Here is a 25,738-nt window from a genome sequence, read left to right on the forward strand (position 1 = left end):
ACCGTTTGTCATATATCGCAATAAAACAAGAAGCCGTTTTTCATAGAGGCACGCTGCCATTACCAAGGAAAGCAACGTTCGGATCGGAATTCGCATCGGGCGCCATGCCCGTGAAGCCATCGCTATTCTCCATATTCATCTGAGAATCAAGCGGGCTTAGAAACGTATCAGTGGATAGAGGGGGCGGTGTCAATGCATTTTCGTTGAGCGCGGACATGGCCACGTAATCGACCATTAGCCATAGAGCAGCTTCCAGTTTTGGATCAACCTCTGAGGTTGTCGGGTCCAAAAGGGCAGAAAGAGAGTGATAGTTGGCGTCGAATAGCATTAATTGAAGATGCTTAAGTAGCAAGTGGGATGTTAATAATTTGATAAAATCACAAATAAGAATAGGCCGCGAAGACTCACCATTTTCGAAGCGTGGTCCCACCTTCTTCCCACCCGTTCTAGTATGTGGATAGCCTTTTGATAATGACTTAACAGTTCTGGGTCCGTGACTTGTCCCTTTTCCTGGTCGATATGGATAGCCAAGGAGAGAATACCACCGGCAAGAATTGAGGCATATGCGTAGAAAGAGGATTGCACGTGGCAGCCAGAGGTAATGGCGTCCTCCACAACGGAAGATATTGCTCGCGCATGGTCACAGCTGACTTCAAAAGAGCGGGTCAAGAATTTTGGCGGTACTTTACAGTTCCCCTTCTGGAGCCTCATTCGGAGAAGGAATGGGTGATTGAGTAGACAGTGGGCAGTGTGGAAAGTGATACGAGCAAACACAACGTGTTCAAGAGACTGGAAATCCAGTGTGCCGTCGGGTTTGCGATACTGCGCCACGATCTGAGGGATAGGGATGGTTTCTACTTGAAGGTGATGATCAATGAGCAGCAGGAAGGTATTTAGTAATGTGAAATCAGACCTGGGATCCCACGGCGGCATTTCGTCAATTTCGCGCCCGTGTAGGACGTATCGTACGCATCGTCCAAGAGCGGTGGCGGCAAGTATCGTTTGAGTAAAAGTACTGTTGACCGCTGAGTCTCCCTCTGACTTCCAGTTGATGAGCTGATGGAGTGTTGGCGTTTTCTTCCAGACGCCCCTTCTAAACGTCTCTTCGTCAACTGGTAGCTGGACATGTATGTCCTCCTCGGAAATGGCTGGTGGGCGGCTTTGGCCGACTGAGACCAGCTTGTCGAGCAGATATATTGACCAGAAAGCTCGGCGGTGCTCTTCCTGTTCAATCGGGGTCAATGTGCTCTTCGGTTCCTTCATTAGCTGCAAGTCTTGGGCAATGCGGACGGCAAGACCAATCTTGAGCCACCCTGAGCTGGTGCGACCACCTGAAGGGAATTCATGGTTAACGAAAACACCAACTTTTCATGCTTTTTCAAAACAAGACTTACATGTGAAGTCAACCACCCCAAGAATATTACTAGCCTGTGCGACTTGTAATGTAGGATTGTTCTCGACGGTTAAGTGATCATTGAGGAGAGCCAGCCAAGCCTCTCTAGCGTATGCCTCGGTTGCCTCGCGCCTACAACCTGCAAAGTAGTCGGAATCTGAGAATTTGAGGGCTGACGCTAAAATGCCAAAGAGTAAACATTTTGGAACGAGACCGTAATTTAATCTCTCCCGAAAGCTTTGCTCGTGGAAATATGTGTAAGGCTGATTATGAACATGAAGGAAGTAAGTATCGATGAGGTGAGCCATGACAGGGGGAGGCGGCGCGGTGGTAAATCTCCTACTACGGAGTTAGCAAGTTCCGTCTTGAAATTCCCGGTATAGGCGGGATAGTAAATAAACGCACATTGCATTCGCAATATCAGACACAGGCTGCTCTGTTGTTTCGGGGACGGACGGTGGGAACTGCTGCTGAGGTGGCGATGGCTCTGTGAATTCTGGAGAGAGATCCTGGTAGGTGGTGGATGCTGCCAGGTCCGGGAAAGTAACCTGTCCATTTCGATTTTCGCCATTTCTTGAATACTATTAGCAAATGATGCACTCTTGGCCCTATCGACGCAAGATTGACGCACAAGAAGCCTATCAAGCCCTGGCTATGCAGCTGGGCCAGTTGCGATTCGATGGTGTTGATCCTGTTGAGCAGCTCGGGCTATATCGATGGTCAGAACGCGAATGCAGATTCAGGATGGGCGATGCTCACGTCTACGACGCCGGTGCGAGGGAAGAGGGTTGACGTTGTAGTGGGAGCGGACGGTGATCGACCCTTGACGGAGCTATTGCTGGGCGCTGCGTTGGGAGGGTTGGTGGCGGAGTAGGGCTCGTAGTGACAGACGCGATCGACTCGGCGACAGTTCATGCATCGGGGACGCTCGCCGGAACACCTGGTTTTGCGATGCCTGCAGGGTTTGATTCGCACACGTTAGCTACAGTGGTTTTGACGGCATTCACATTCACAGCTTCCCAGGCCGGAGAAGGCCAGCCATTAAGCTCCGCTCGGCAGCTGAGGCGGCGTTTCCCGACCTGTGCCGGCGGCTGCAAGTAACTGCAAAGGCACGGAGTAAGAGGCGAGTTCGCGCACCGACAATTCGTGCAGGCCTGGCGGATGCGGCGGATGGTGTTGACAGTCGGCGCCGGCCGGGCTCGCGCATCGGACCGCTCCCAGCTGGAAGCATCGGCTGCTTGTTCGGACATGGTGCTACCGCATGCCTGTGCGACGGATGCGAAAAAACCATCGATCACGATGTTCGATTGAGATGCAGCAGAAGACGCTGAATAAACGATGAGCGGGGTTGCACATATAGCGATAGCGTGCCTGCATAACTTAAAGCTTGCACAACTCCGGGTCCCACGAAAAGTAACCGGTACCCGACGCTGGCAGCGGGAGAACCTGACCGGGGCAGCCTGTCAGGCCCGCGCTTTTTGACTTTTGCAGCGTGATGCAATTGGCGAGTCAGCGGCTGACCAACAACTCAGCGCACCTGGCAGGTACCGTTGGCGCTAGAAAGTGTACCCGGTACCTCTGCTAGTGGCTGATCACTAATATTGTGCAACGCTCCTTTACAGCAGTAGCGGCTCTTTAATGATTGATGGCCTCTGGGGAATCTTTCATGTTCTCCTTTCATGGGCGGTCGGGCAGTTTTGAGGTTTGGTGTTCGATGCCCGTTGCACCATCTTCACGTCGTGTCTTGGTAGTGAAAGCTTCCCACTCATTCTCTGCTTCAGCCCTTAATCCGAGTTAGATTTCAGCCAAGGCTGCGGTTACAGCCCATCGCCAACAATCCTCTGAGATTCTGACACTGAGATTCTGACATCCTCCGTGGCCGATCCGATGGTCGCGGCTGACAAACTGCCTGACCATGTGCAGAAAGCCCATCGAGAGCGTAATATTCCGATTGCACTCGTAAGGCGGCTGAAGCCAGACCTCGGCAAGTTGCCTTAATGCAGAGACAAGCCATTTCCCCCTCTTTTCCAAGTAGGACTCGCGCCATTCGTATCCTCATCAAGAAGGGAAAACTCCCCGAGATGCATAGAGGAGCAGAATCTCTCGTCGTTTGTCGGGATTTTGCGCTCTCTGTCAACTGTGCCACCACTTAGATTGCCTTCCATTGCTTGTCAAAACCCGGTTGCCGATTGAACCGCAGTGCCCATGTTGATTGTCCAGTGACTTGAACTCGAAGCGGGCGCCAGGCATTCCAGCCAGAAGTAGTGCTCTGCATCGGCTCTCATTATGCAGCAGAGGGTGTGGTGTCGGCCTGTCGGCGCCGAAGCGTGCTCGGGACAAGAGGCCCGATGGAAATCACAGTCCCGACATATCGTATCGTCCGTTGTCCCAGTTTTGGGGCGTTTTGCTATCCAAATCTCGGCCGTGCCAACAGCTGGTCCTGCATGATGACTCAACTTCTATGATATCTTAAGAGAGATTAGCTTACATCCCTATGAAGATGGAGATAATAGACGGCACCGATATCCCAAACGGAGTAGTAGTGCCGGCTACCGCTTACCTTTCACCAAGCGTGACTTGAGAGTCGAAATTGGAGTTGAGCATGGCTGAGATCCCAAAGAACCGGTGGTATTCCGCTCATCGCAAGCTCAAAGAGAGGCGAAACGCCGCGGCTATCCGAGCGCTTGGGCGGCGATCATCCGGGAGGCCTAGCGAGTTCATCCCCGACGACAATCAGCCGCCGCACGCGTCTCTTCCCCCCGGGACGCGATCTCGCGCGTAGATCCCTGGAGATTCATCCGGCAGACGACTTCGGCAGAGACGCTTGATGTTAAATTTGGCTTTGCAGACGATGCAGAGCCGGTGATGCGATTATACTAGGTTGATACCGACCCCTCCATTTCTGGGCATGGTGGACCGGTCCGCAGAGCGGTCCGCGTGGGGCAGCACTCCGCCTGTTTGCTTGCAGTTAAGTTTGACAGCAGCTGAACAAATTAAGCTTGAAGCATCAAGTGATGAAGGGGATTGATAGAAGCAAATGGTGAATAAGAAAGTTAAAAACAGAATTCATACGATTTGGGTGGCTTCTTCTTGCAAGGTTGTAGGTTGTATCCAGGCGGCCCGCTGCAAACACATGACTCGGATTGCCTTATGAGCACTTACACCTAACATGAAGTGGTCAAGATAGATGGAGCATGTACATTTGCAGCAGAAACAAGAAGCTACAACAGGTATCTATACGTCTTATACATAAGTTTTACCACTATGGGCGACGCGTATCTTTGGCTGTGATACAACCAATGCTCACTTTTTTTGCGGCAGGAAGGGCAGTCCGGAGACCCGATAGTTCGTACGACAGGATCGCTCATCTGGCAGTCTTTCCTCTGTTATCTGCGATCCCATCTTCCCGGTGGATAAGCTCTCTTCATCAGAAGCTATGAGGGCTGCCTCCCCCTTCGCCTCCTCATCTCTTATTCTGACTCCTTCATTAATTCTTAGACGACCAGTAGTACCTTTTCTAATTTGGCAGCATCTGGGCACCGCAAGGATCCTTTTACTGGTGAACTCCTTCCAATCCACCGCAAATGGGAGGCACGCATTCGCATATTCGCCTCCGTCTCCGTCCATCTCAATGATGTTTATTTGGAGCACCTCGGGATCCGTATCGTCATGGGGGACTAAGTGGTCAAAGGTAACACCGTAGTAGTCTATTTGACTGAGACCAATTGCAATGAGAATTGCCATTAGTCATGATCGAGTGAGTAGGGCCAAGCAAATTCTCTATGCATCTGGGCTTGCAACTCACTCTATAGTTTCTCTGATCCAGCCGAGATACTCATCACGCACGACGATGTCGTTTTCAATACCGGGGCTAGGGTCAGAGCCGTATATTGTTCGGTACGCCAGCTTCGCCAGCAATGGCCCAGACGGCTGGGGGTAAGTCGGAGGAAATTCACTGAAATGCCACGGCTCATTTGGGAGAAGCTTTTGTACAGATACAAGTGGCCCCTCAATTTGGATGCGAAGCGGCTTGTCCGGCGGGGGCGGATGATGAGCATGGACTGGCGACCGGATGCAACTTGGGATATGAAGCTGAAGCGCCATAGCTGGTGTTGCGCAGCTTTGAAGATTATAGGACCTGAGCTAGGTCACAGAGTCAAGACAAGGAGATTTGATCAAGAGCAACTGTCCAAGAGCTAAGAATGACCAGAAAAAAGGTCGGTGCACGGTTCTCCCTGCTTGAGTGTTTGTATAGTTGGTTACATGTAACTCTCTTTTTCAGATCATGTGCACTGTCTACCCGGATTACTACAGCTGTGGCCATTATGGAATTAGACCAAGGTCCTTCCATCAAGGAGACAACATGTACTGCACCAATTGCGGTGTGCTTAAAAGTGTTCAAATTCTCAAGCCTCAAAGTTCTTCAAGGATATCAATTACTTTGAGTCGCCAATTATCCCAACTTTCCTGTGTTGAAAGAGGCGCAGGCCACGATGTTGCCATTGGGATGGGAACGTCCTTCATGCGGGCAGGGTAGAGGTCGTTTTGGACCGCTTGCCACGTCAATCCAGAAGACACATGATTGATGTCATAGAGGTGACGACAGTCTCCCTCAAATATAATACGCCCCGTTATAATCAAGGTCTTGAGGACTGGTTTATCCATTATGTCCTCGTTAACGTAACGAACCCATAGATCAAGATCAGGGTCTGTATCAAGTCTTCTGAAGAATTCCGTGGAACATATTTGGTAAAAAAGACCTTTCATGTGACAATTTTGTTTTCGAGCATCTGCAACAGATGTGGTGAGACGAAGTTTTCGCAGGGTTTCTTCCTGCAAAGGAACCCCAATTTGGCAAAGGTAATCGACAACTTCTAAATCCAAAATAAAAGCGATTGCGAGATCCAATGGAAACCGTGGTAAAGTTGATGAGAAGTGGTTCTGAGGCGAATATCCTGGTGAACTTTGTTCCAATTTGAGGTACTTATTGAAAATACTATTGATAGCCTCTGTAGAAGATAAAGCGGTGCAGGCCTCAGATAGAATTTTCAATATAGAAAGATTCCGGGAGGCTAAGGCTGGTAGGATGGTAAATTGCGTCCACGGTCTGTTGGAGATTGAATGCGAAACATCCAATCGGGAACCTAACCGTCGAGCAATATCAAGAAATAATTCCAGGTCATGTAAGCTCCCTTTATATATGATCTCGGTGCAGCTATGAATAATCCTTTCATTTATATCGTGGATAAATAGAAAAGAAGTATCATTTTTGCGGGTGATATATTTGGCGCATAGCCGAATGAATCCTGAGAAGACCTGTAGTTCATTCCATTTATGACGTCCCACGAACCAGAAAAATGCTTTGTAGAGGCAATGAAGGTTCACAATGGGTACTGAAAACAGGACCTCCATGGAATCCCATTTGAGGTGAGTATATGCCAGTTCCCATGCCAAGATCCAGTTGATTTTCCTCATGTTCTCAATCCTGCTTATCATAGTCTTCAACGCGGCAATATCATCATTGCATATGGCAAACAGAATGTCCAGATTGTTGGGGATCAAATTCGGTTCTAAGTTCATAAATGAAAGGAATTTTTGAGGAAATTTCAGATCTTCGCGCAGCAGTGAGGCACTTATTAAGCAGTTTGCAGATACCGGATGAGAATTTGGAGAGCGACATCCGATAGCTTCAAAAAGCTCTGAGAAAGCTTCAAATGTATCGCAGAACCAGTATATCAACATCCAGATACAGTGGTGGTCTTGCACCCAAAACATTCGATCAAAATCTCCTGGTAAGCACCCAGAGCATTGCTTGATGTTTTCAACAATGCGATCAACAATTTGTTGAAAAATAGAAGATGTATGCGTTGTCGGTTGAATTTGAAATTCTTGCCTAGATCGAGCTAAGGTATCGATATCCTTATATATGGTACTGAAATAAAAGTTGCAGTTAAAGAGAGTCTTTCCAGCATCAACACAAATATGTATAATCGCGGCTGAATATACCATAGATGCGTCCATCGGGAGCGGCTTTGGAGAATCTTGAAATACAAATAACGATGTCAAAATGTTATGCAAGAGCCGTTTATCTATTTTTAGCAAATTAGCATCCCATACCTTCTATATATTGAAGTGGTAAAGACTAGCCTTGTTCTGAAAAAGAGCTTATTAGAAGATCTTCGGCATATACCAAGTGTTTGTGCATATCAGACGTTACTATCATTGTAGGTAGTTCAACGTAAGCAGCTGTACTAGCAGCATAGGGAAGACTGCAAGCTCACATTGGCGTTTGTATATATCTTGACCCATAGAATTTTGTACAATTAAATTTAACGAGAATTTGTTCATAAACTGCCTCTTTGGTATCTCTATGATCACCATACAGTCGATTGGCAGCTCACGCTGGTCGTATTTGTACTCAGCAAATCTGTGAAGCTTTGATCAGCATATAATCGTGAAGTATGCTCGGCAATTTTACTTCTGAAATAATATTTCCCCACTGTGTGTTTGCCATTTTAGCTCGGGCTGATCGCCTGTGTTGCGACGTGGAGTGAGAGCTGTGGATGGGGGCAGATTCCAAATATCCAAATTACATGTCAAGAGATCCTTCAACTGGAAGGTGATCATGGACAAGGCATTAAGTTTAGATGTTGCTCCCTTGAAAACTTGATTAGAAAAGGTCACTTAGACGTATCAGTTTATTTCACTTGCTTGAGTAAGACGCTGAATGTGATACGCTCGACGGTCATTTGATGCGCCCATATGAGTTCGTTGGGGATGTATTGCAATAACGTCGGTCAATATCCAACATGCCTTTAACAGGTTTGTGTACCCTTGGTTGTATGTGGCATGGTCTTCATGAGACTGTGGAGCGGCCCCTAATTGTGACTCTGCCTACTCACTTATTAGCAGTGACCATACTTTTGGCAGTCGTTTTACGCTTTACCTTCATGAGCCACCATTGCCCTATTTGAAGCCAGCTATCTATGCCAATCGAGGCCCAAGGGCGATTGTCAAACTCTGCCTTTTGTAGAAATGCATCCGTCAACTCCATCAAAGCATTGGCGTCCAGGGGCGCTGTAAGCACCGGTCGATCCCGCTGAGCACGGTCAGGTAGTAGAAGTTGTCGCAGCTCGTCTAACTTTTTGTCGGTCTGCGTATTTCGTTTCTCTATACGTTCCAAAGATGAACTTCCAATCGTTAGCTCACTTTATTTGGATATCTTTCGTCAGGAGATACTCACTTTTGAGCACCTTGCAAGGTAAGGGCAAGTTGGGAATTATGAAGCATTATCTATGATTATTTAGCGCATGGCATTTTTTGAAGCTGATGAGTTGAAGCTATCTCACTTTGGCGCGTAGATCGTTGATGGTGTGAAGCTCCTGTGAGTACTTTAATCGATCCCAATAAATGCGCGGGTTGAGTCGCTTTCCTTGCCCCTTAGTTGGCGTTTGGAGCTCTGCATAACGCTTGGATAGCTGCTGCATCTTTTTGAGTGTTTCTTCTGCTTGCGATATGACGCGATTAACAAGGTGAATCCGAACATCTCCGGAGCGTTTTAACACTGAGTCTTCGTCCCTGAGTTCTTCGACAAGCAGCTGGATGGTGTTGTGGAGGTTTCCCAGCTCTTGGTTGAGTCCACGAAGCTCTTCGGGCGCATCCCTAGAAACTTTATAGACTTGCGAGTAGAGTTTCCAGCAAATCTCCCCCACAGCGATGAAATCACCTATTCCGAGACCGAAGGACATGATGCTTTTTGCGAGATGTGCGAGGCAAAGACCAAAATCCAAAGAATAAGCAAAGGTCTTGGGCATCAATAGATAAGTATATATATATATATATATAGAGGGAGTGGGTCGCATAAATACCTGAGCAATGGCCAATCCGACTGGGAGCCTCTGCTATTGGTGGTGGTTGGTGGTGGTTGCACGAGACTGGGCGATTTCGATGGCCAACAGGCATAGCACAAGACAGATCTGCCAGAGCCATAGGTTTTTGACTGCGCATCCCACCTGCAGCAAGACTTCACTTAATACGGAACAGATTGCCGTGACAAACGTGCAAACGCCGTACCCGCTCGAGTGATTACATAGATAGGCACCACACCGAGGGACTGTACCATGGATGATGGTGAGTCAATGTCCGAGGAAGTATGTTGGCCTTTTATGTAAACCGACAAGCTGAGAAGCTGAAAAGGTGCAAAACTTTCTGTTCTGCTATGCTGATGATCTATGAACGAGGGGGAAACAAGCTGCAAACAGCAGCGAACAGAAAGTGGGCTTGACCTAGGAGAGTGGTCACACAAATCCACGTGACAACTCAACATAAACAAAGCGATGAATTTATAAAATATTTCAGTGAATTCGTAAATGAACACGAATCCTCTCATGGTTGCTGAGACGCCATCTATCTGAAAATACGTTCTATAAATATGTGGATGATTTGATATGCAATGGTGCCTCCATCAGACCTTAAACTTTCGGGGATCCAAATTAGCAACGTTGGCACTTTTGGCCTGGCCATCAAATATGTACTCCGACATTAGCTTTCCAGTCCCTGGGCCATTCTGGATTCCCCAGCAAGTATGACCAGCAGCAACCCATAGGCCGGGAGTCACTGTTGGCCCTATGAGAGGCCCGCTCTCTTGTCCAAATCGAATGTGTCGTGGCAAGTAGCAGGCTTGTTTTGCCTTGATAGGCGCAGCCGCTAGCACGGGACTCACTGTTGCGAAATAAGAGATTATGTCGTCACAGTAAGCTTCGTCGAATTGAACCTGGTCAGCCGTTTCTGGCAGCGGCACGACGCTGTCTGGCTCGCCTGAAGTAATTATTAACATAATTTTCTCTTACAGTGCAAATCTTCCCTTTCAGTTCACTTACCACAAGCATAAGCCTCGCCAAAGGGTCTAGCGTAGATCTCAGGATCTACTCTACCCTTGTGTTGTCTCTTCTGCCCCATTTTTGCCCGATGTTCGGGAATAAAGTCTGGCGGCAGTTCAATGTCTGTGAACACGGCATACGCACTGACATCGACATCATAGACGACGCTATGTGCTCTCAGACCTTCGACCTTGGATCGGGGAAGTACTCGACCAGTCCATGGCCCAGCTGCGACAATAATATCGGTTACGTCTGTAATCTTGCCGGTTTGGTCGGTTGTCCGGTCCAGAAACTCGACTCCCTCGACACTAGTTTTTGTAGTGATGAGTCTTGTCACCTTTGTATTCGTCTTAAGGGTAGCACCTCCCTTCTGAGCCAGCTCTGCGATTGAAGTTGTGAAGTGGTACGGATGAACCTGAGCAGTTTCGGTAGCTCCCGGAGACCCCATCTCGGCCCATCCCCTGACCACTTCTCTATCTATCCAGTCCAGGTCTGCGGGTATTTCCTCATCCTGGAGCAGATCCATGGCAGCTTCATCCTGCTTTGGAAGCTTCTCCCACTCTTTTCCATGCTCATCTGCAGATTTCTGGAGCTCGCCAAGCTTCTTTTTCGTAACCACGGCCTCGATGCTGCCGCATTTCAGTTTCCGGTAGCCCCAGCGGTTGGCTCCATCGTGTTCAGCGGCAAGCTCCGCATGAAGTCCGTATGATAGCGGAACAAGAGACGCCGGGTAGGCCCAGAGTCCAAGAAGGCCGCCTGCCTTGCCCGAAGCACCAGTTGCCACAGATGGAGCTGCTTCCAGAAGAGTGATGGTGTGCAGAGCAGGGTTGAACTTTGGGTGGCGGGTCAGATAGTAGGCGGTTGTACAGCCGATGATGCCGCCTCCTAGAGGATTGGATTGTTTGTTAGCGATTTAGCGCTGCAAGCCTCACTAGCTAAACGTCTGTGCGGGATTGTTGGAATGATCCATTTGAGCATGGGCGTTGGAGGCGTTTGTTTATTCTAGGTGTAACACGCAGCCTCAACAGCGACAATTGCTGGGCTGGATTGAGGGATGGAAAGATAAGGAGACACATACCGACAATGACTATGTTTCTCTTTTCCTCCATGGCTAGCTACGGATTTCTACTTGCACAGATGCAGATGCAAACGCAAGGGGAACGTTCATGTTGAATGCTTGAGCTGCTCAGGGCGGTGGGTCTTGAAGTCATGGAGCAATGACGTAAGCTAGCTCTACCCTCGTTTTCTGGGAGTAGATGTGAGAGTCGTAAAGAATAGAAGCTTACGGCTACAATACATAGGCTTCTACAATATCTATGAGTTACTGAATCCAATCGTTGTCTTTGTAAAATACCCAGGTTAAATAAATAGGTAGTTTCGTTAACTCTCTGTCTACCTATGGATCTCCCGCGATACAGCTCGTTGATAGCAACCGCTGACAAACTGCTGTCCGAAATAGCATCAATTCCGTAGGTAGTTAATCTCAACACTCTGTTAGAAGGCTAGCTGAACCAGCCTAGCATCTTCAAAATAAAACAGAGATCCATACACTACTTCAGTAGCAATGCTTGACAATTTATACTACTCTACTACTGTACCTAAGCACGGCACGTACCCCCACAGACCTGAGCTTACTTTGTGGTACTACAAGAACGCCTCTTCATTGCCCAGTGCTGATCGCCACTGTCATACGGATTTGAGTGTGCCTGGCTAAAGCGCTAATGAGGACCCTGTGGAACTCCAATGCCATTGAGAATTCTTTAGCCTTCCCGGCAATTCAGAAGGCTACGTCAGGTGGCTGCCCATTGTATCAGACATGATGATTTGCCACGAGTCGAGTCACCGAAAGTCTGCACCGCAACGATGCCTAGAACTTGCTAGATTAATAAACCAAAACGAAAAATCAAGTTCAAATCACACCAGCACCAGGTGCGGGGTTATCAATCTTCAATAGCGGACAAACTCAGTGTTCCGATCCGGCAGGTATTTGAGATTGCGTCTTGAAAAACCCTTTGTCCAGCTCTCCACCGTGGGTCCATGCCGAGGCTGAAATTGTTAGTTGATGAACTCATGGCCCTCGCTCCAGCATATGCATTCGTCGGACCTCCGCAAGGCTGAGGGCAAACAATAACGATACCGCCTGTCTTTTTTTTTTTAATTCACATTAAACGATTGGCTCTGTGATATCCCGCGGGACACGGAAAATGTCCCATTTTGCACATTCCAAATTGACTTCCCGCGTGCTGAGGCGGACACCGCTGGGCCCGAAACCCCGGAGCTGCGACACAGGCCGTTTTGAAGCAATACGCCGAGCGCCACTAGCAGCAAGACGTCACCAGTGGACTGACTTGAGGAGTTTCTCTTTATATTCTGGCCCGGCCCGGCCTGCAGCCTCGACTTCGATCTTGCATCAACATCGCGTCCAGCCTCAGTCCGCAGCCTCGACTTCGATCTTGCATCAACATCGCGTCCAGCCTCAGTCCGCAGCCTCTCGCAACAGACTCTCTTCCACAATGTCTTCTGCCACCAACTTCTTCGACTTCACGGTGCTCGACGGTAAGCTTCGACATTTCCCCCTCCAAAAGCCCCTCCATTCCCATCCATCGCCCGCACGCATCTGAGCCGATAGCTACCGCCCCGCTATTGCGCCAGATTACGATCGATCTGCTTACAAGCCCGTTGAACACACTTTTCCCGCTAACGAGTTGCCTTTTTTTCTTACAGCCGCCGACACCGAAGTCCCTCTGGCCAACTACAAGGGCAAGGTCGTCTTGGTCGTCAACACGGCGTCCAAGTGCGGCTTCACCTACCAGTACAAGAACCTCGAGTCCGTCTACCAGGCCCTCAAGAAGGAGTACCCCGACGACTTCACCGTCATCGGCTTCCCCTGCAACCAGTTCGGCGGCCAGGAGCCCGGCAGCAACGAGGAGATTCAGAACTTTTGCTCGCTGGAGCAGAAGACGACGTTCCCCGTCATGGCCAAGATCAACGTCAACGGCAACGATGCGCACCCCCTGTATCAGTGGCTGAAGAAGGAGAAGCCTGGCCTGCTTGGTCTCGAGAGGATCAAGTGGAACTTTGAGAAGTTCTTGATCGGCCGTGACGGCAAGGTTATCGATCGCTGGGCCAGCACCACCGAGCCGGAGAAGTTCCAGAACAAGATCATTGAGGCCATCAAGGCGCCCGCCCCTCAATAATCGATGAAGCGTGAGGAAGAGGAATGAGAAAAAAAGAAAAAAAAGAACAAATAGATTGTAAATAACGAGCATGTAATATTTGACGATTCAATGATACCTCCTCTACCTAGGTATAGAACGGCCTTTGTCAAAGTTTCATTCATGTCGCATACTAGATGCTGCGTGCGCATCCAATAAATATACCCACATGAAATCACCATATCATTTACAAACTTGAAAATGTCTTAAAACTAGAAATAAAAACTCAAAGAATGAAATTGACCCTCTGAAAGAAATCACGGCGCGCGTTCATAATCTGGCGCAATCCCGCGACTCAAATCAGGTATAGCAGCTCCATCCATCCTTATCGATAAGACCCGATACCAAAAAATTTGGGCGGCGTCTATCCAACCTCTCCATCAGAAAGCCGAACGTCAAAAATCCAACAACAAACCTCCCCAAACTCTTCCCCCTCCCAAATCACACATCTCCCATTTCTTACCGTTAGCAATGGGTCGCGAACTCCAGAAGAAGAAGCGCCGCTCCGGCCGCGCGCCCGTCCGCCAATCAAACACCACCAAAAAGATTCTCAATCCCCGCGGCAACTCTGTCATTGCGAAAAACTGGTACGCCGGCTCCCTCTGTCTCTCTCATTTAATTGCGGTTCAATTGACTAATTACTTCTCATCTGCATTACAGGGACAAGAAGGAAACGCTGGCGCAAAACTATCGCCGCCTGGGCCTCCTCGCACGACTAAAAACTCCCACCGGCGGCACTGAGAAGAAACTCGCCTCCGCATCATCATCAGACGCCGCCCCCAAAACCTCAAGATCCGACCCCTTTGCCATCGCAGCCGCCGAAAAGGGCGTCCTCTCAGAGGCGAAAGTCGAGCGCGACGCTCAAGGCAACATTATCCGCGTGCTGGGCCGCAAGGCGAACCCCCTCAACGACCCCCTCAACGAGATTGATTCGTCCGGCGAGGAAGACAACGGCGACGACCACGAAGAATGGGGCGGCATCAATGACGATGGCGTCGGCACCACGGATGTAGTCAAGTCGCTCATTGAGGAGGCGAAGAACCCGGCGCCGCCCAAAGTCAGATACCTGAGCGAGCGCGAGACGGAGTGGCTGGAGAAATTGGTGGCCAAGTATGGAGACGACACGAGGGCCATGGCGAGGGATCCTAAGCTCAACCCCATGCAGCAGACGGCAGCGGATATCGCGAAGCGGCTGAAGAAGCTAAAGGCATCGGCATAAGATGGATGTGGAGTGATTCATATTACTGGGTTGTTTTTTTTTATTTCCAGCAAATGTATATGGGCTGCAAAGACCAAGACGGTGCATTATTAAATCACGGCGTTGGGAGGATGTTATTTGAATATCAAGACAAAAGGCTTTACTTTTCTTCATCTCTTCCGAAATGGAATCTCAGCTACGGTAATTTTTTCTTGATAATTTGAAGATTCCAAACTGAAAAATGAATGCAAAATGAAAAAAAAACTACAAATTACATTTCGTGTGCAGTTTCCGGCCGTTCTATATACACCTGGTATCTCATCAACGTTTCATCATATTGCAGATGTCCAAACAAGAGGAAAAAAAATTCGGGATGCCCTCAACGCCGTAGAGATATTCTACCCCAAGCAAGCATAAGCATCCATCCAGGCCCGCCAGAGACCCCCTCCTCCCGGTTTATGTAGTTTGGTTTGTGTGTGTCCAAGTCATTGATAGAGCCCGCTACCGTCATCATATATCCTTGTCTTTGTGCCTGCCAATGTGCTTTTCCTCCTTTGCCCTATATCTTCCCCTATTTAGTGCTCTATCCGGTCATAGTCGGCGGACGGGAACTGCACAGGGCCATCAGCGTAGGTGTCTGAGTGCCTGCCGCTGTAGGGGCCGGGCGAGGGAGTCTTGTGTGTGCCGAAATCAGTGCTGAGGTTGCTGCCGAGATTGCTGCCGTGGTACTCAGTCTCGCTGTCGAAAAGGGGGCCGCTGTTGCTTCGAGGGGGGAGAGCGCCGTAGCGGTTGGGATCGTCAAAGTCATCGGCGTTGTAGGGAGTGTTGTCACCGTAGCGGCTGTTCATGGTGGTGTGGTGGTCGTCGTAGCCTGGAGCATCGTGGTCGTCCATGTTGACCCTCTCGTAAGCCTCCTCGTCGTGAGGTGCCATAGAAAAGGCAGCCTTGTCAGGGTCGATGTTGTCGCTACCGCCAATCTTGCGGCTGTCGTAGCCAGGGAGAGTGCCGTGGAAGTTGTAGTACTGCAGGGTGTAGGCGCTGAGGAAGGCCGTTCCAATCCAGAGGAGACTATAGCAACAGGAAGCATGAGTTAGCCTGCTGGCGCGAATAGTTGGCATAGGGATAAATATAGACATACGTAACAAACACTCCGACAGCAACAATAGCCTTGCTGATGCCACAGCTGCCGCCACACTGGCCAGAGCTGTTATAGGCTGCTTGGGTGGAAAAGGCAGAAAGCCACAGGACGATGAAGAGGCCATCGACACCGAGCATGACGTATGGGTTGGCGAATCTACGGGTACGCTCGAATCGAGGGGTCATGATAAGATAGATCCATCCCGGGATGGAGAGGAAGCACTGCAAAAAGGGGAGAGGCAAAACATCAGCAACCGAGTCCTTTTTTGCCATGTGACGACAAAACTTGTGTGCGCAAACTCACCACTGCAAAGGTCCATCCGTTCAAGCCCACAATCCTCGAAGTATCGCCGCGGAAGACGGCAATCTCCAAGCACCACGCCAAAAAGCCCAGAATGATCTGAAACGAGTGCAAGCCCAGCTTCAGGTTCGGGAGAAGCTGGGGGTCAATCTCGAAGAGCGCCATGGTGCCGACGTCAGCGATCGAGAATCGTCGTCGACAGAGGGGTTGGTTATGCGAGTAATGTCAAGTGGCGGGCGATGATGATTCGACAGAGGCGTTGAAAATTTAAGGATAACCAGCGAGATGTATGTGAGACGGGGAGAGAGAAGCGGCGTCTCTTTTGTTTTCTGTGCTTGCACTCGGGAGATCTGCGAAGCGAAAAAGGTCGAAGAGCCTGGCCCTGAAGCTAGCAAGACTGAGGCTGAGCGGGATGGCGGTTGGCCGTCCGTCAGCGGCTATCGAGTTGGGTAAAGTAGGGCCGGTAAGCTGATAATGGCGGGACTTTAAATAACAGGACCTCGTCTGCAATTTCGAATTTATTTACCAAAAAAAAAACGAAACGGAAACGACGGGTATGAAAGGGGAGGGGGTAAACAAATAAACAGGGCTCTAAATGGAGCTGAGGAGGATTATGAAAGAAAGAGAAAATACTTGCATTGTTTACCGACCAGGCGAATAGAAGAGCGATCGATAGCAGCGAGGATGGAGGGGGAGGGTCTGGTCTGGCCTGGGTCAGCTTCTGGGAGCCACGCGTTGCGGCATGGCAACCGGCTGGAGACTTGCGCTGAACCGGACTGCTGTTCTGTTGATTTGATTCGAGCCCGAAGCCTGAGCCACAGCCACAGCCGCGCGGGCTTACTTTGGGATGGGATGGGGCGCGTGCGGTTGGGGCTGCGCCACCCGCCAAGGCACTTTGGGAAACTTTCGCTTTCGGTTCCTTAGAGATGACGATGATGATTTGGAAGTATCTATGCATTAGTACTTGGCATTTTAGGAATTATGCATCTATTCTTTCTTCTTTTCTTTTCTTCCCTTAAATTTCTTAATTCCACCTCGTTACTATTACGAAACAAAGGGGCCATACTGTAAGCATCACACGAAAATTCAAGCAGCTGTGGCTCCGCCCTATTCCGGCGGGTCTCGGCAATGCGTCCCGCAGTCGGTACATGCTACTGTAGAGTCTATTGTTTACAGCACAGCACTGGGCTATTTCAATCGCTGAGTGTTTTGCATTTGATCGGGCTTTGTAACCGCTACGTCATTGGCCCATGACCTCTGAAATGAGACACTTATTCCAGACATGACCTGATACGGCTCCATTTTCCGAGTAAAACCAATATATCATGCAAAAACAAGCATATCTTCTTTTGCTTCGTACTTATTACTACTTGTAGGCAATACCTGATATCTTAGTACTTTGGCATCCAAAGTAAGCCGTTACCTGAGGTAGACTATACATAGAAGAGGGTACTCCATACAATGCTCGTACTAACCTAGCAAGTGCCTCGTAACCTAAACGACCTCGAAATCTCCTCAACCCCGTATTATCCAGAACCATTTACAGGCTTCTCCTCGTATTTCTAAACGGAGCAGCTTCCCCCATGATCCAACCCTGCGAATTCAGCTGCCTCAGCACACGAGGCATCTCCTCAACGTCTAGACAAACCCACGTCGCCCAGCCAATCTCGTCTTCGCTGGCAGCCGGGCCTCGCCGCTGCGGCAGCAACACAATCTTGCCCTCCTCCTTGTCATCCGCGCATGGCAGGAATGCCTCCGCATAGCCTCTGGTGTACGGTGTTCCGATCACCTGGTCCTGGTGGCTAGAGTAGCCGCTCCAGTCCTCGAATACCATGCCGGTCCTGTGGCGGTCGATGCCCCGGTTGTATGCCGCCAGGTCGAGACTGGGGTGCAGGCTCTTCTTGGCGCCCATGAGACGCCGCACGTAGTTGCCGTCCACCTTGTTGATTGCATAGTGAATTGCTTTAGCCGCATCAGCGAGCCCTCTGACGGTGTATTTAGGCTCGATCTCGCCCTGGAAACTATAGGATCCGTCGTCGCTGGCGAAGTAGAGCAGACGAGGAACGCTGAGCTGGGCCACAGTGGGCACCGTCGAGTTGCCAAAGTAATTCCAGTCATACGCCTCCCCTCGTGTTGCGTTCGGCTGTCCAGGAAGTAGGATGTTGAGCCTCGCAGTGTCCCGAGCCCCGATCCTGTCTTTCAAAATCCGCGCATGTACAATTGTAACCCACAGCATGGCAACAACGGAGTATTCGTCCTTGCATCCAGGAGCGGAGTTACCTACCTCCTGTCGAATACGTCCAATCAGATCCATCATGAAGGCCTTCTTGAATTCAATAAGCCGACAAACCAGTCTGTCCTTTGGCGTGATCATAGGCAGTGGCTCTAAGCGCCAGTTGTAAAAACAAAACATATTTCGGTCGATATCGGCCGATGGAACAAACGTCGTCCGGTCCCAAATATGACTGTTGTTGTCACCGCGATGCCACGTAAAGTCAATCATCCGGGAAAAGAAGCGACCAATAAACTCTCCGTCAAAGACGGCTTCGTAGAAAGAAAATCCCACCACAAGGCAGCCGCCCAGAAGAGAAAGCTTGATCATCACTGTTGGCATCCCTGTGGCGAGACTCAATCCCGCTTCCGAGCGAAAGAAATCAGCGCCCAAGGAATTTGAATCCAGCTGTGAACGCATCTCTTCGAATCTAGGGTCGATTCTGGTACGGCCATGGGCATCAAGCAGCTCAGATTGCGCATCCTTAATAATCCTGGCTGGCGTGCCCAGCAGTGTCAACTTCCCATCTTTATCCGCTCCAACACTGCAGCAAAGGAATGGCCACGCCTCTGTGGCTTCCCTGAAGGCCTCCAGAATCTCCCACTGAACCGTCTGAGTCTCCCTATCAGAGTCATGTTCCGTTAGAAGTAGACGAAGAATAATGGCGATACGTTTGTACTGTCTAAAGCCGTTTTGTTCGATCGGCGTCAGCTCATAGCCGGAGGCGTATTTCGACATGGCAATAATATTAAGATGAATGAAGCACGAAACCTCTTTGTTTCTGGTTTCGAACACTACTATAATATCTCTTAGAGCTAGGGAAAGAGCGACCATTTTATTTCTATATCGTGCTCGTCAAAGGCAAGAATGGGTCAGTGAACGTGTGAACATTGTACAATAAGCCAGTAGTACCAAATGTTCAGCCAAATACACGTAGATGTGCGCTCTGCGTGTGAACAAAGAGAAACGTGTCACATGTTCATCCAAAGGCAGCCCACATGGATGTGCGTTCTGAGAAAATTGCTGCTTCAAGTTGCTCCTTACTCCCAATATGTGAATGCCTGCCTGTTTGCGAAACCATATATCCAATTCTATCGAATGCAGCAGTTGTGAAATGAATCCTGGTTCCATAGTATCACAGCTGCCAAGCGCCAAAGAGCCCAAAGAGCTATCTACCGGCGCTTGGCAAGCATATTCTTGTTTGCCGTCAAATGTGGCAGCCTGTCACCCTCATCGCCTGGAGAGAGTTTCGTGGAGTGTGTGCTGCCTCATGAGCGATACGCAAATGAGAGCACCAATGGCCAAGGTGAGCATTGTTAGCCAGACGCCCCTGAACGCCTCCATGAACGACTTCAACACCCCATCATGCCATCCTGATGGCAGGTGTTTCAAGAAGTTCAGGTCATCACGGATCTTTTGAATGATCTCGGCAGCATGCGGCTCATCACCGAATCGCTGCCACAAGCGAGCGTTGAGCACGTTCTGATAGACAGCTGAGCTGGCTGTGATGCCAATCGTACCACCCAGACTTCGGGCAAGATCTATACCAGTTAGCATTTCATCATTTGATCTATGGGGAGGAACAGAACGCACAGGTCGCTGATGTGATGACAGCCTGTTGTGAGTGATCAACCGCCGCAATGCATGCTAGCAGAGTTGTTGTCAACATGGCACCATAACCTCCGCCCACCAGGAAGAAAGCCACCATCGTCACCCATCCTGGGCTGGTTTCGTTCTGCGACGCGAAGAACAGGATTCCAGCAATGACCATCAGCATGCTGCTAATGCCCAGCCGGATGTACCGACCAGTCTTCTTCATAATGTAGCCCGCTCCGACAGAGCAAATGGAGATACCAACAGGCGAAGGCAGCAATTTCAGGCCTGCGACTGTTGGTGAGTCACCACGAACCTGGAGGTATAAGGGAACATAGAAGATGCCAGACAAGGTAACCATGGTAGCAAGAAAGTTGCACAAGCAGGCAGACAATAGGGTACGGTCGAGGAGGAGCCTGACTGGGATGATGGGCTGCATCGCTCTGCTCTCCCACCAAATGAAGCCAACAAACGCCACGATGGAAAGCGGGATCGTCGTAAGAGGCAGGGGATGGATCCAAGGTACGAGATTTCCGCCAGCATTGACGCCGAGCAGTAGGAGAACTAGGAAGGACACCGTGAAGAAGACGCCGCCGAAATCGATTCGTGCAAGGTAAGACTTGTTGGACTGCTTTGGTGGCACCCTGACGAGGATAGCCACGGCTATGGCGGAAAGAATTGCGGGAGGGACTTGGATGAGGAAAGCCAGCCTCCAGCCCATTTTGGTGTGATCGTTCATCAATCCACCAAAGATGCCTCCCATCATGGCCCCTGAGCCGTAGGATATGTTTCCAATGCCTTGGACAACACCACGATTGCGCAAGGGAACCAAGTCGGATCCCAAAAAGGTCGAGATGCTCATCAGGCCGCCACCACCGATACCCGCAATGACACGTCCGAAAATCATGACGCTGGAGTTTTGGGCTAATCCGCAGATGAGATTGCCAGCTGCAAAGAACAAGTTGCTAACGACTAAGCCCGGGCCTCGGCCAAAGATATCCGTCAGACGACCCGAGATGGGCTGGCACGCTGCATTGGAGATGAGATACGCAGTTGCGAGCCATGAGAGCAGACTGAGGGACTGGAATTCACTCGAGATGGGTGCTGAGAGCGTGGCGATAATGGACGAATCGATAGCCCCGAGGAAGACGCCTAGGTAGGCGGTTCCCATGATGAGGCATAGCTTGGCGAAGGACACTTCCTCGGCCACCACCGTCGTCTCCTCCTCCTGGTCAATGCCATTGTCGCCATCATCATCGTCGTTTCCGGCCAGCAGCCGCTCACTTTCACTCTCATTACGCTGATGCCGTCTCAGAATCGCCGCCGCTGCCGCCGCCGCCCCCGTCAATCCACTGCCGTCTGTGCGTGACTCTGACGCGCCGGATCCCAACAACGGCGTGCGCTCCGAAGCCGGTGCAACCGACTCGGCCGGGGCCTGACGCCCGCTTTGTTCTACAGCCATCGTTCGACGTCCTCGAGCTCGTGGGCCAGCAATTGGCACAGCACTCCTGCAGCAGTGGGTTTTGGGAAGTGGGAATTCGTGAGAGTTTAGCCAGCTAATGGATGATGATGATTGGTATTGGCAGAGATTAGGCAGCTGGAGAAAGGCGGTGGGCGTTGCATTACGCCTTGCCACTTTAGACGCTGGATTTCGATTGAGCGGCACGGAGTAGATGAGCCTGCAACGGAGCACGTAATATTTGGTGCTGACAGATCGGCTACAGTGGGTGATGAACTGTGGCTAGTGGTTCGGCTGGTGCTTGTGGCTTATCAGTGCACGGTCAAGGCACCTCTAGCCCCTGGCCTTCCGCCTTCATGATCCAGGTTCAGGGTTCATGTTCTAGACTTTTTGTTTCCAGCACAGCTCAGGGGATTCTTTCGGCATTGATATTGTTTTGTGGCTTTTGCCCAGGCGCGTACGGAGGTTTTTCTCGGCACTTGATTTTGACAGCGCTTATTGGCAATACTGCTTTAGGTCGGGAGGAGCGACGCATATCTGGTACCCCGGCCAATACACTGATAATCCTGAAAGTCCGACGGAGAAGACAGACATGAGCATTTTCGCCATCTGATATCAACTAAATACATGTAGTTATCAGCCAATATTTAGACTCATACTCTCTAGTATCACAATTGCTAGTGGCCAATTCGGATGCCAGTTGTGACGCCGCTCCTTATATCCTATTCCTTGGTGCCAAGATAGCAGGGGGTTTTGCAATACGGAGCATACGATGGGCAACAATTGATGGGCAAGCGATTGATATTATCTCGCCATGAGCATCCCTTCTCGCGTTGATCTCTGGCATAAAACATATCAAAATTTCTAGCTATACACCGTAATGGCATAGACATAAGGGATAGTAGGTAGGCGCAAGCCAACGTTCCAGCGTTGTAGCTGTGTATTCTTCTATATAGCGTATATGTAGTTTGAAGTATGGGATATAGGAAATAGTCATGCAAGTCCCGCAACGACGATTGCTCATCCCTTGGGACTAGCATCCAATATTAGATACTATCGGGTGATAAAGGAAATGAAAGAGAAGACAAGAAATCAAAGGTTCCCGCCAACACACCACCGGTGGTACCAGCGCCTCGGCCGTCAGTATAGTAGTACACAAGAAAATCTGAAGCTTTTTTTGGAAAGGGTATCATGGCCGTCCGAAGCAGCCTCGTCGTCGCATCCGGTCATGGTCCATCTAATTACCCCAAGCACCCTCCTTGCCGTCGGAATCGCTGATAGAGCGGCTGTCGTTGGTCACTGTCACGCGCGTGGTTCGTGTGATGGCAGAGCTATGGACGCCTTGGTGTAACTGTTCCGTGGATTCTGAAAGGTTCTTCATGTGTAAACCATCCTCTTCCAGTTGATAATAGTCCTTGTTCGCGGACACGGACGTCTTGGTGGTGCCGCCGCCGCGAGCATAGCCATTTGAACCCCCGTTGGATTTGCTGCCAGAGTGAAACATGCTCGTTCCTTTCTTGAGCGCAGGGACAACACCTGCTTCTTGTATAATTTTGGGAATGCAGGGTACGCAAAGGATGAAGAATCCGCATGTCATCTCGGCCGAGGCCCAAAACACGATAGGGGCGAGGGTATAGAGGGAGTCTGGGGAGTTGCCGTGCTTGACAGTGACATCGACTCGGAAAGATGCTGCAACGATAGCACTAAAGAAGTAAAAAGAGACACATGGTCAGCAATCTAGCTATGCCAAGAAAGGTGGGATTGCTCTCTGTTGTAGAGTGTGATTCAAGAGATGGGGTCTAACTCACATTACACCCATACCGAAGATGGCAGCAACACCAAGTCTCTTTTGCCAGGTCATCTTCAAGGTCCAGATTGTGTGCTGCGGCAGGCAAAACATGGCAATATCCGAGGCAAGCTGGATGCTCGCGGAGCTGACCTGGAGCGTATACAGGTTGAAGCACTTGCCAGGAATTCTGAAATCCCAGAGGCGCTCATGGGGAATGCACTGGAGGTTGAGAGCAATTACGATACCAATGCCAGACGCAATTTGCACAAACGCAATCGCGGCGGCTCCCCAAAAGAAGGGATTTTTGTTTTTTGAGGTGGGAACAAAGAGTCGTACCCACTCAGTCAAGATGGCAACCTTGAGCAGCGGAAGCACAATAGAGTAGCAGACACCATAAACAAAGACCCACTGGTGTGCCATGAAATTAGTTGCTGGTTTGAGTAGAGTTGTAAAATCAAAGAATACGCACGTAAGTTGTCGGGATGACATCTATAAGACGCACATTCCACGCGTGGACGAAGTAGCCAGGATACTTGAGCATTTTGAATGAAGGAATGATGGCACCCCAATAAGTTCCCTAGACACAAGTTAGTCACAGATTTCTGTAGTGTTTATGGAATTAATCGTCGACTAACGTATGCCAATATCGCCATGACTATAACGCAAAAGGAGGTTAGTAAATCCATACAACAGCCATTAACTTCACTCGTTTAGGGTCGGGTGTAACCAAACCTACTTTCTTCGGCTTGGAATTTTCGTGAAATGATTACACGGGCGTAGATTCGAAGAAAGAAGCAAATTGTAGCAATTGCACAAGTGCCGATTTGGACTCCCAAAGCGAGGTCATTGCGATTTGGAGGATTATCAAGAATCGACACCTCACCAGGAGGCGGAGGAATGGCAGGCCCGTTGAGATCCATGGTGAACCAAACTCTAAACTTTGTAAAGAGAGCGAGTGAAGAAAGGGAGAGAGATGTTGTTGTCAGTCAACCAAGGATCGAATGGAAGATCTGTCTATGCAAGGCCAACTGCTGCGCGCTGCGCGTGGATCAGTCTATGCACGTTCTCTGTTCTTGTTCCGATTTTCTCGACAGCCTCGTCCCGTTGGGCGGATCTCGTCTAAAGATAAAGTTGTTGAAAGTAATGGTTGTACTGAAGATCAGGGGAAAGGCTTTTTGCCCCGGCATCCCATCCTGTTGGTAAATACATACACTAAGCAACACAGTACCGAGTTCATGGCCTGCATTATTATTACGGCCAAATGTGCAATCTACCAAGAATCCCGGATTCGAAACGAACATGGCAGGCCATTCATGCTGCTTACACTCAGCGGTGCTGGGGTCGGAAGCAATTCGAGCCCGTTTAAGCCACGGTGCTGCCGTGAGTGGTTGCTGCAAACCTTTCACAAGTTCTGCTCAACCCGTTTGCATTAGCTTCGGTCCATTACATGTTTCCCCTATATGACACATCAGAAAGGAACCTGTCGATCAGCCTCCTTAGCTGATCCTCCAATGTCGACAATATCCCCTGATCACCGTCGACTCGAGGCGGAAACCGGGCTAAACCATTCGTTCCTAAGCTGATATTTATGGTACCCTTGCGCGAATTGTTGGTCCCAGCTCGGCATTCGCCCACATTTGGACTATTTTGGTTTAATGCAGTAGCTCTCCGGGAGCAGTCCGCGCAATGACTAGCAAGGTAAAACGAGACCAGAAACCGGGGATAAAAATCCCATCGCTTCGAGCTAGGCACGGGGCGTGGTTACCGCGGAACGAACGCTAGGTACTAACGGAGCACAGGTTTTCAATGCTCTGTCCGGCGCTTACCTTTGAACAGATGGCTGGAAGTGATTCAGCGGAGATAATCGTCGATTGATGCCACAAGACAGGAAACTTCCGTGTAGCTCATGCGAGAGCCGTGTGTGGGCAATAAAGAAATGGGCCTCTCTATATTGATGTTACCCACATAGGGTGACGGCCCACGCACATCCTTTTGGTGTAGGTATGCAGGGACAGGCACATACAAATTTGGCACCGTGTCACATCTAACGTCCAAATACCTGTAGTAATTCTGCCTACATGTACGGTACATACTGTACGAGTAGTTGCTCGTACGAGCAGAGTTACCCCCTGAATTCCCCACCAGTAGTGTCTTTACCTAGCTTGAGGCCCAGGTTCGTGATTGAGGTTTGCAAGGGTTACTGTTGGTAGTATGCCGCCAGTGTTTTCACCCCCACGGTTGCATTCAGCTTCTTCACCGCAAGCAATGTAGAAACTGGGATATCTCATGGCTATCATTTCCGACAAGACTGGTCTCAAGTCCTTGCTCCTTCTGCCGCATTAACCAAGTTATCAAACACAAGTCTAGTGCCTTTGCTCGAAGCGATAGTTGCTAGGGAGCAAAATGCAACCCGGAGGATCAGCTCCAAGCGGTGTTGATTTCGATCCTACCATGAGTGGTGGGATATATTAAAGGGTTGAAAGGAGAAGCCGAAAACGTGGG

General features: G+C 49.8%; 10 protein-coding genes across 10 annotated transcripts; 2 read left to right on the forward strand and 8 right to left on the reverse strand.

Annotated features, from left to right (window-relative positions):
• Positions 1 to 40: 40 nt before the first annotated feature.
• On the reverse strand, positions 41 to 2,643 carry T069G_00389 (fungal specific transcription factor domain-containing protein; the record flags this gene model as incomplete). Its single annotated transcript, XM_056167599.1, has 7 exons — positions 41 to 340; positions 409 to 1,331; positions 1,395 to 1,732; positions 1,799 to 1,966; positions 2,025 to 2,101; positions 2,153 to 2,348; positions 2,531 to 2,643. 7 exons carry the CDS (start codon positions 2,641 to 2,643, stop codon positions 41 to 43), a joined length of 2,115 nt encoding a protein of 704 aa, XP_056032915.1.
• A 2,053-nt stretch (positions 2,644 to 4,696) lies between these two features.
• Positions 4,697 to 5,497, reverse strand: T069G_00390 (uncharacterized protein; the record flags this gene model as incomplete). The annotated part of the gene is made up of 3 exons (XM_056167600.1): positions 4,697 to 5,108; positions 5,199 to 5,323; positions 5,393 to 5,497. 3 exons carry the CDS (start codon positions 5,495 to 5,497, stop codon positions 4,697 to 4,699), a joined length of 642 nt encoding a protein of 213 aa, XP_056032916.1.
• A 3,236-nt stretch (positions 5,498 to 8,733) lies between these two features.
• T069G_00391 (uncharacterized protein) lies at positions 8,734 to 9,141 on the reverse strand (the record flags this gene model as incomplete). The annotated part of the gene is made up of 1 exon (XM_056167601.1): positions 8,734 to 9,141. One exon carries the CDS (start codon positions 9,139 to 9,141, stop codon positions 8,734 to 8,736), a length of 408 nt encoding a protein of 135 aa, XP_056032917.1.
• A 716-nt stretch (positions 9,142 to 9,857) lies between these two features.
• Positions 9,858 to 11,381, reverse strand: T069G_00392 (FAD dependent oxidoreductase domain-containing protein; the record flags this gene model as incomplete). Its single annotated transcript, XM_056167602.1, has 3 exons — positions 9,858 to 10,210; positions 10,273 to 11,157; positions 11,351 to 11,381. 3 exons carry the CDS (start codon positions 11,379 to 11,381, stop codon positions 9,858 to 9,860), a joined length of 1,269 nt encoding a protein of 422 aa, XP_056032918.1.
• A 1,404-nt stretch (positions 11,382 to 12,785) lies between these two features.
• On the forward strand, positions 12,786 to 13,469 carry T069G_00393 (glutathione peroxidase domain-containing protein; the record flags this gene model as incomplete). The annotated part of the gene is made up of 2 exons (XM_056167603.1): positions 12,786 to 12,828; positions 12,997 to 13,469. The coding sequence occupies 2 exons, from the start codon at positions 12,786 to 12,788 to the stop codon at positions 13,467 to 13,469; spliced, it is 516 nt and encodes a 171-aa protein (XP_056032919.1).
• Positions 13,470 to 13,958: 489 nt separating this feature from the next.
• T069G_00394 (ribosome biogenesis protein nop16 domain-containing protein) lies at positions 13,959 to 14,706 on the forward strand (the record flags this gene model as incomplete). The annotated part of the gene is made up of 2 exons (XM_056167604.1): positions 13,959 to 14,074; positions 14,148 to 14,706. The coding sequence occupies 2 exons, from the start codon at positions 13,959 to 13,961 to the stop codon at positions 14,704 to 14,706; spliced, it is 675 nt and encodes a 224-aa protein (XP_056032920.1).
• Positions 14,707 to 15,260: 554 nt separating this feature from the next.
• Positions 15,261 to 16,288, reverse strand: T069G_00395 (membrane-associating domain-containing protein; the record flags this gene model as incomplete). The annotated part of the gene is made up of 3 exons (XM_056167605.1): positions 15,261 to 15,753; positions 15,824 to 16,044; positions 16,127 to 16,288. 3 exons carry the CDS (start codon positions 16,286 to 16,288, stop codon positions 15,261 to 15,263), a joined length of 876 nt encoding a protein of 291 aa, XP_056032921.1.
• A 1,375-nt stretch (positions 16,289 to 17,663) lies between these two features.
• On the reverse strand, positions 17,664 to 19,133 carry T069G_00396 (uncharacterized protein; the record flags this gene model as incomplete). Its single annotated transcript, XM_056167606.1, has 1 exon — positions 17,664 to 19,133. The coding sequence occupies one exon, from the start codon at positions 19,131 to 19,133 to the stop codon at positions 17,664 to 17,666; it is 1,470 nt and encodes a 489-aa protein (XP_056032922.1).
• A 492-nt stretch (positions 19,134 to 19,625) lies between these two features.
• T069G_00397 (major facilitator superfamily domain-containing protein) lies at positions 19,626 to 21,450 on the reverse strand (the record flags this gene model as incomplete). Its single annotated transcript, XM_056167607.1, has 2 exons — positions 19,626 to 19,936; positions 19,989 to 21,450. The coding sequence occupies 2 exons, from the start codon at positions 21,448 to 21,450 to the stop codon at positions 19,626 to 19,628; spliced, it is 1,773 nt and encodes a 590-aa protein (XP_056032923.1).
• Positions 21,451 to 22,684: 1,234 nt separating this feature from the next.
• On the reverse strand, positions 22,685 to 24,156 carry T069G_00398 (uncharacterized protein; the record flags this gene model as incomplete). Its single annotated transcript, XM_056167608.1, has 5 exons — positions 22,685 to 23,150; positions 23,256 to 23,644; positions 23,706 to 23,813; positions 23,872 to 23,891; positions 23,973 to 24,156. The coding sequence occupies 5 exons, from the start codon at positions 24,154 to 24,156 to the stop codon at positions 22,685 to 22,687; spliced, it is 1,167 nt and encodes a 388-aa protein (XP_056032924.1).
• Between the last annotated feature and the right edge of the window lie 1,582 nt (positions 24,157 to 25,738).

This window comes from Trichoderma breve, chromosome 1 (assembly GCF_028502605.1).
Source record: "Trichoderma breve strain T069 chromosome 1, whole genome shotgun sequence".
Classification (NCBI taxonomy): domain Eukaryota; kingdom Fungi; phylum Ascomycota; class Sordariomycetes; order Hypocreales; family Hypocreaceae; genus Trichoderma; species Trichoderma breve.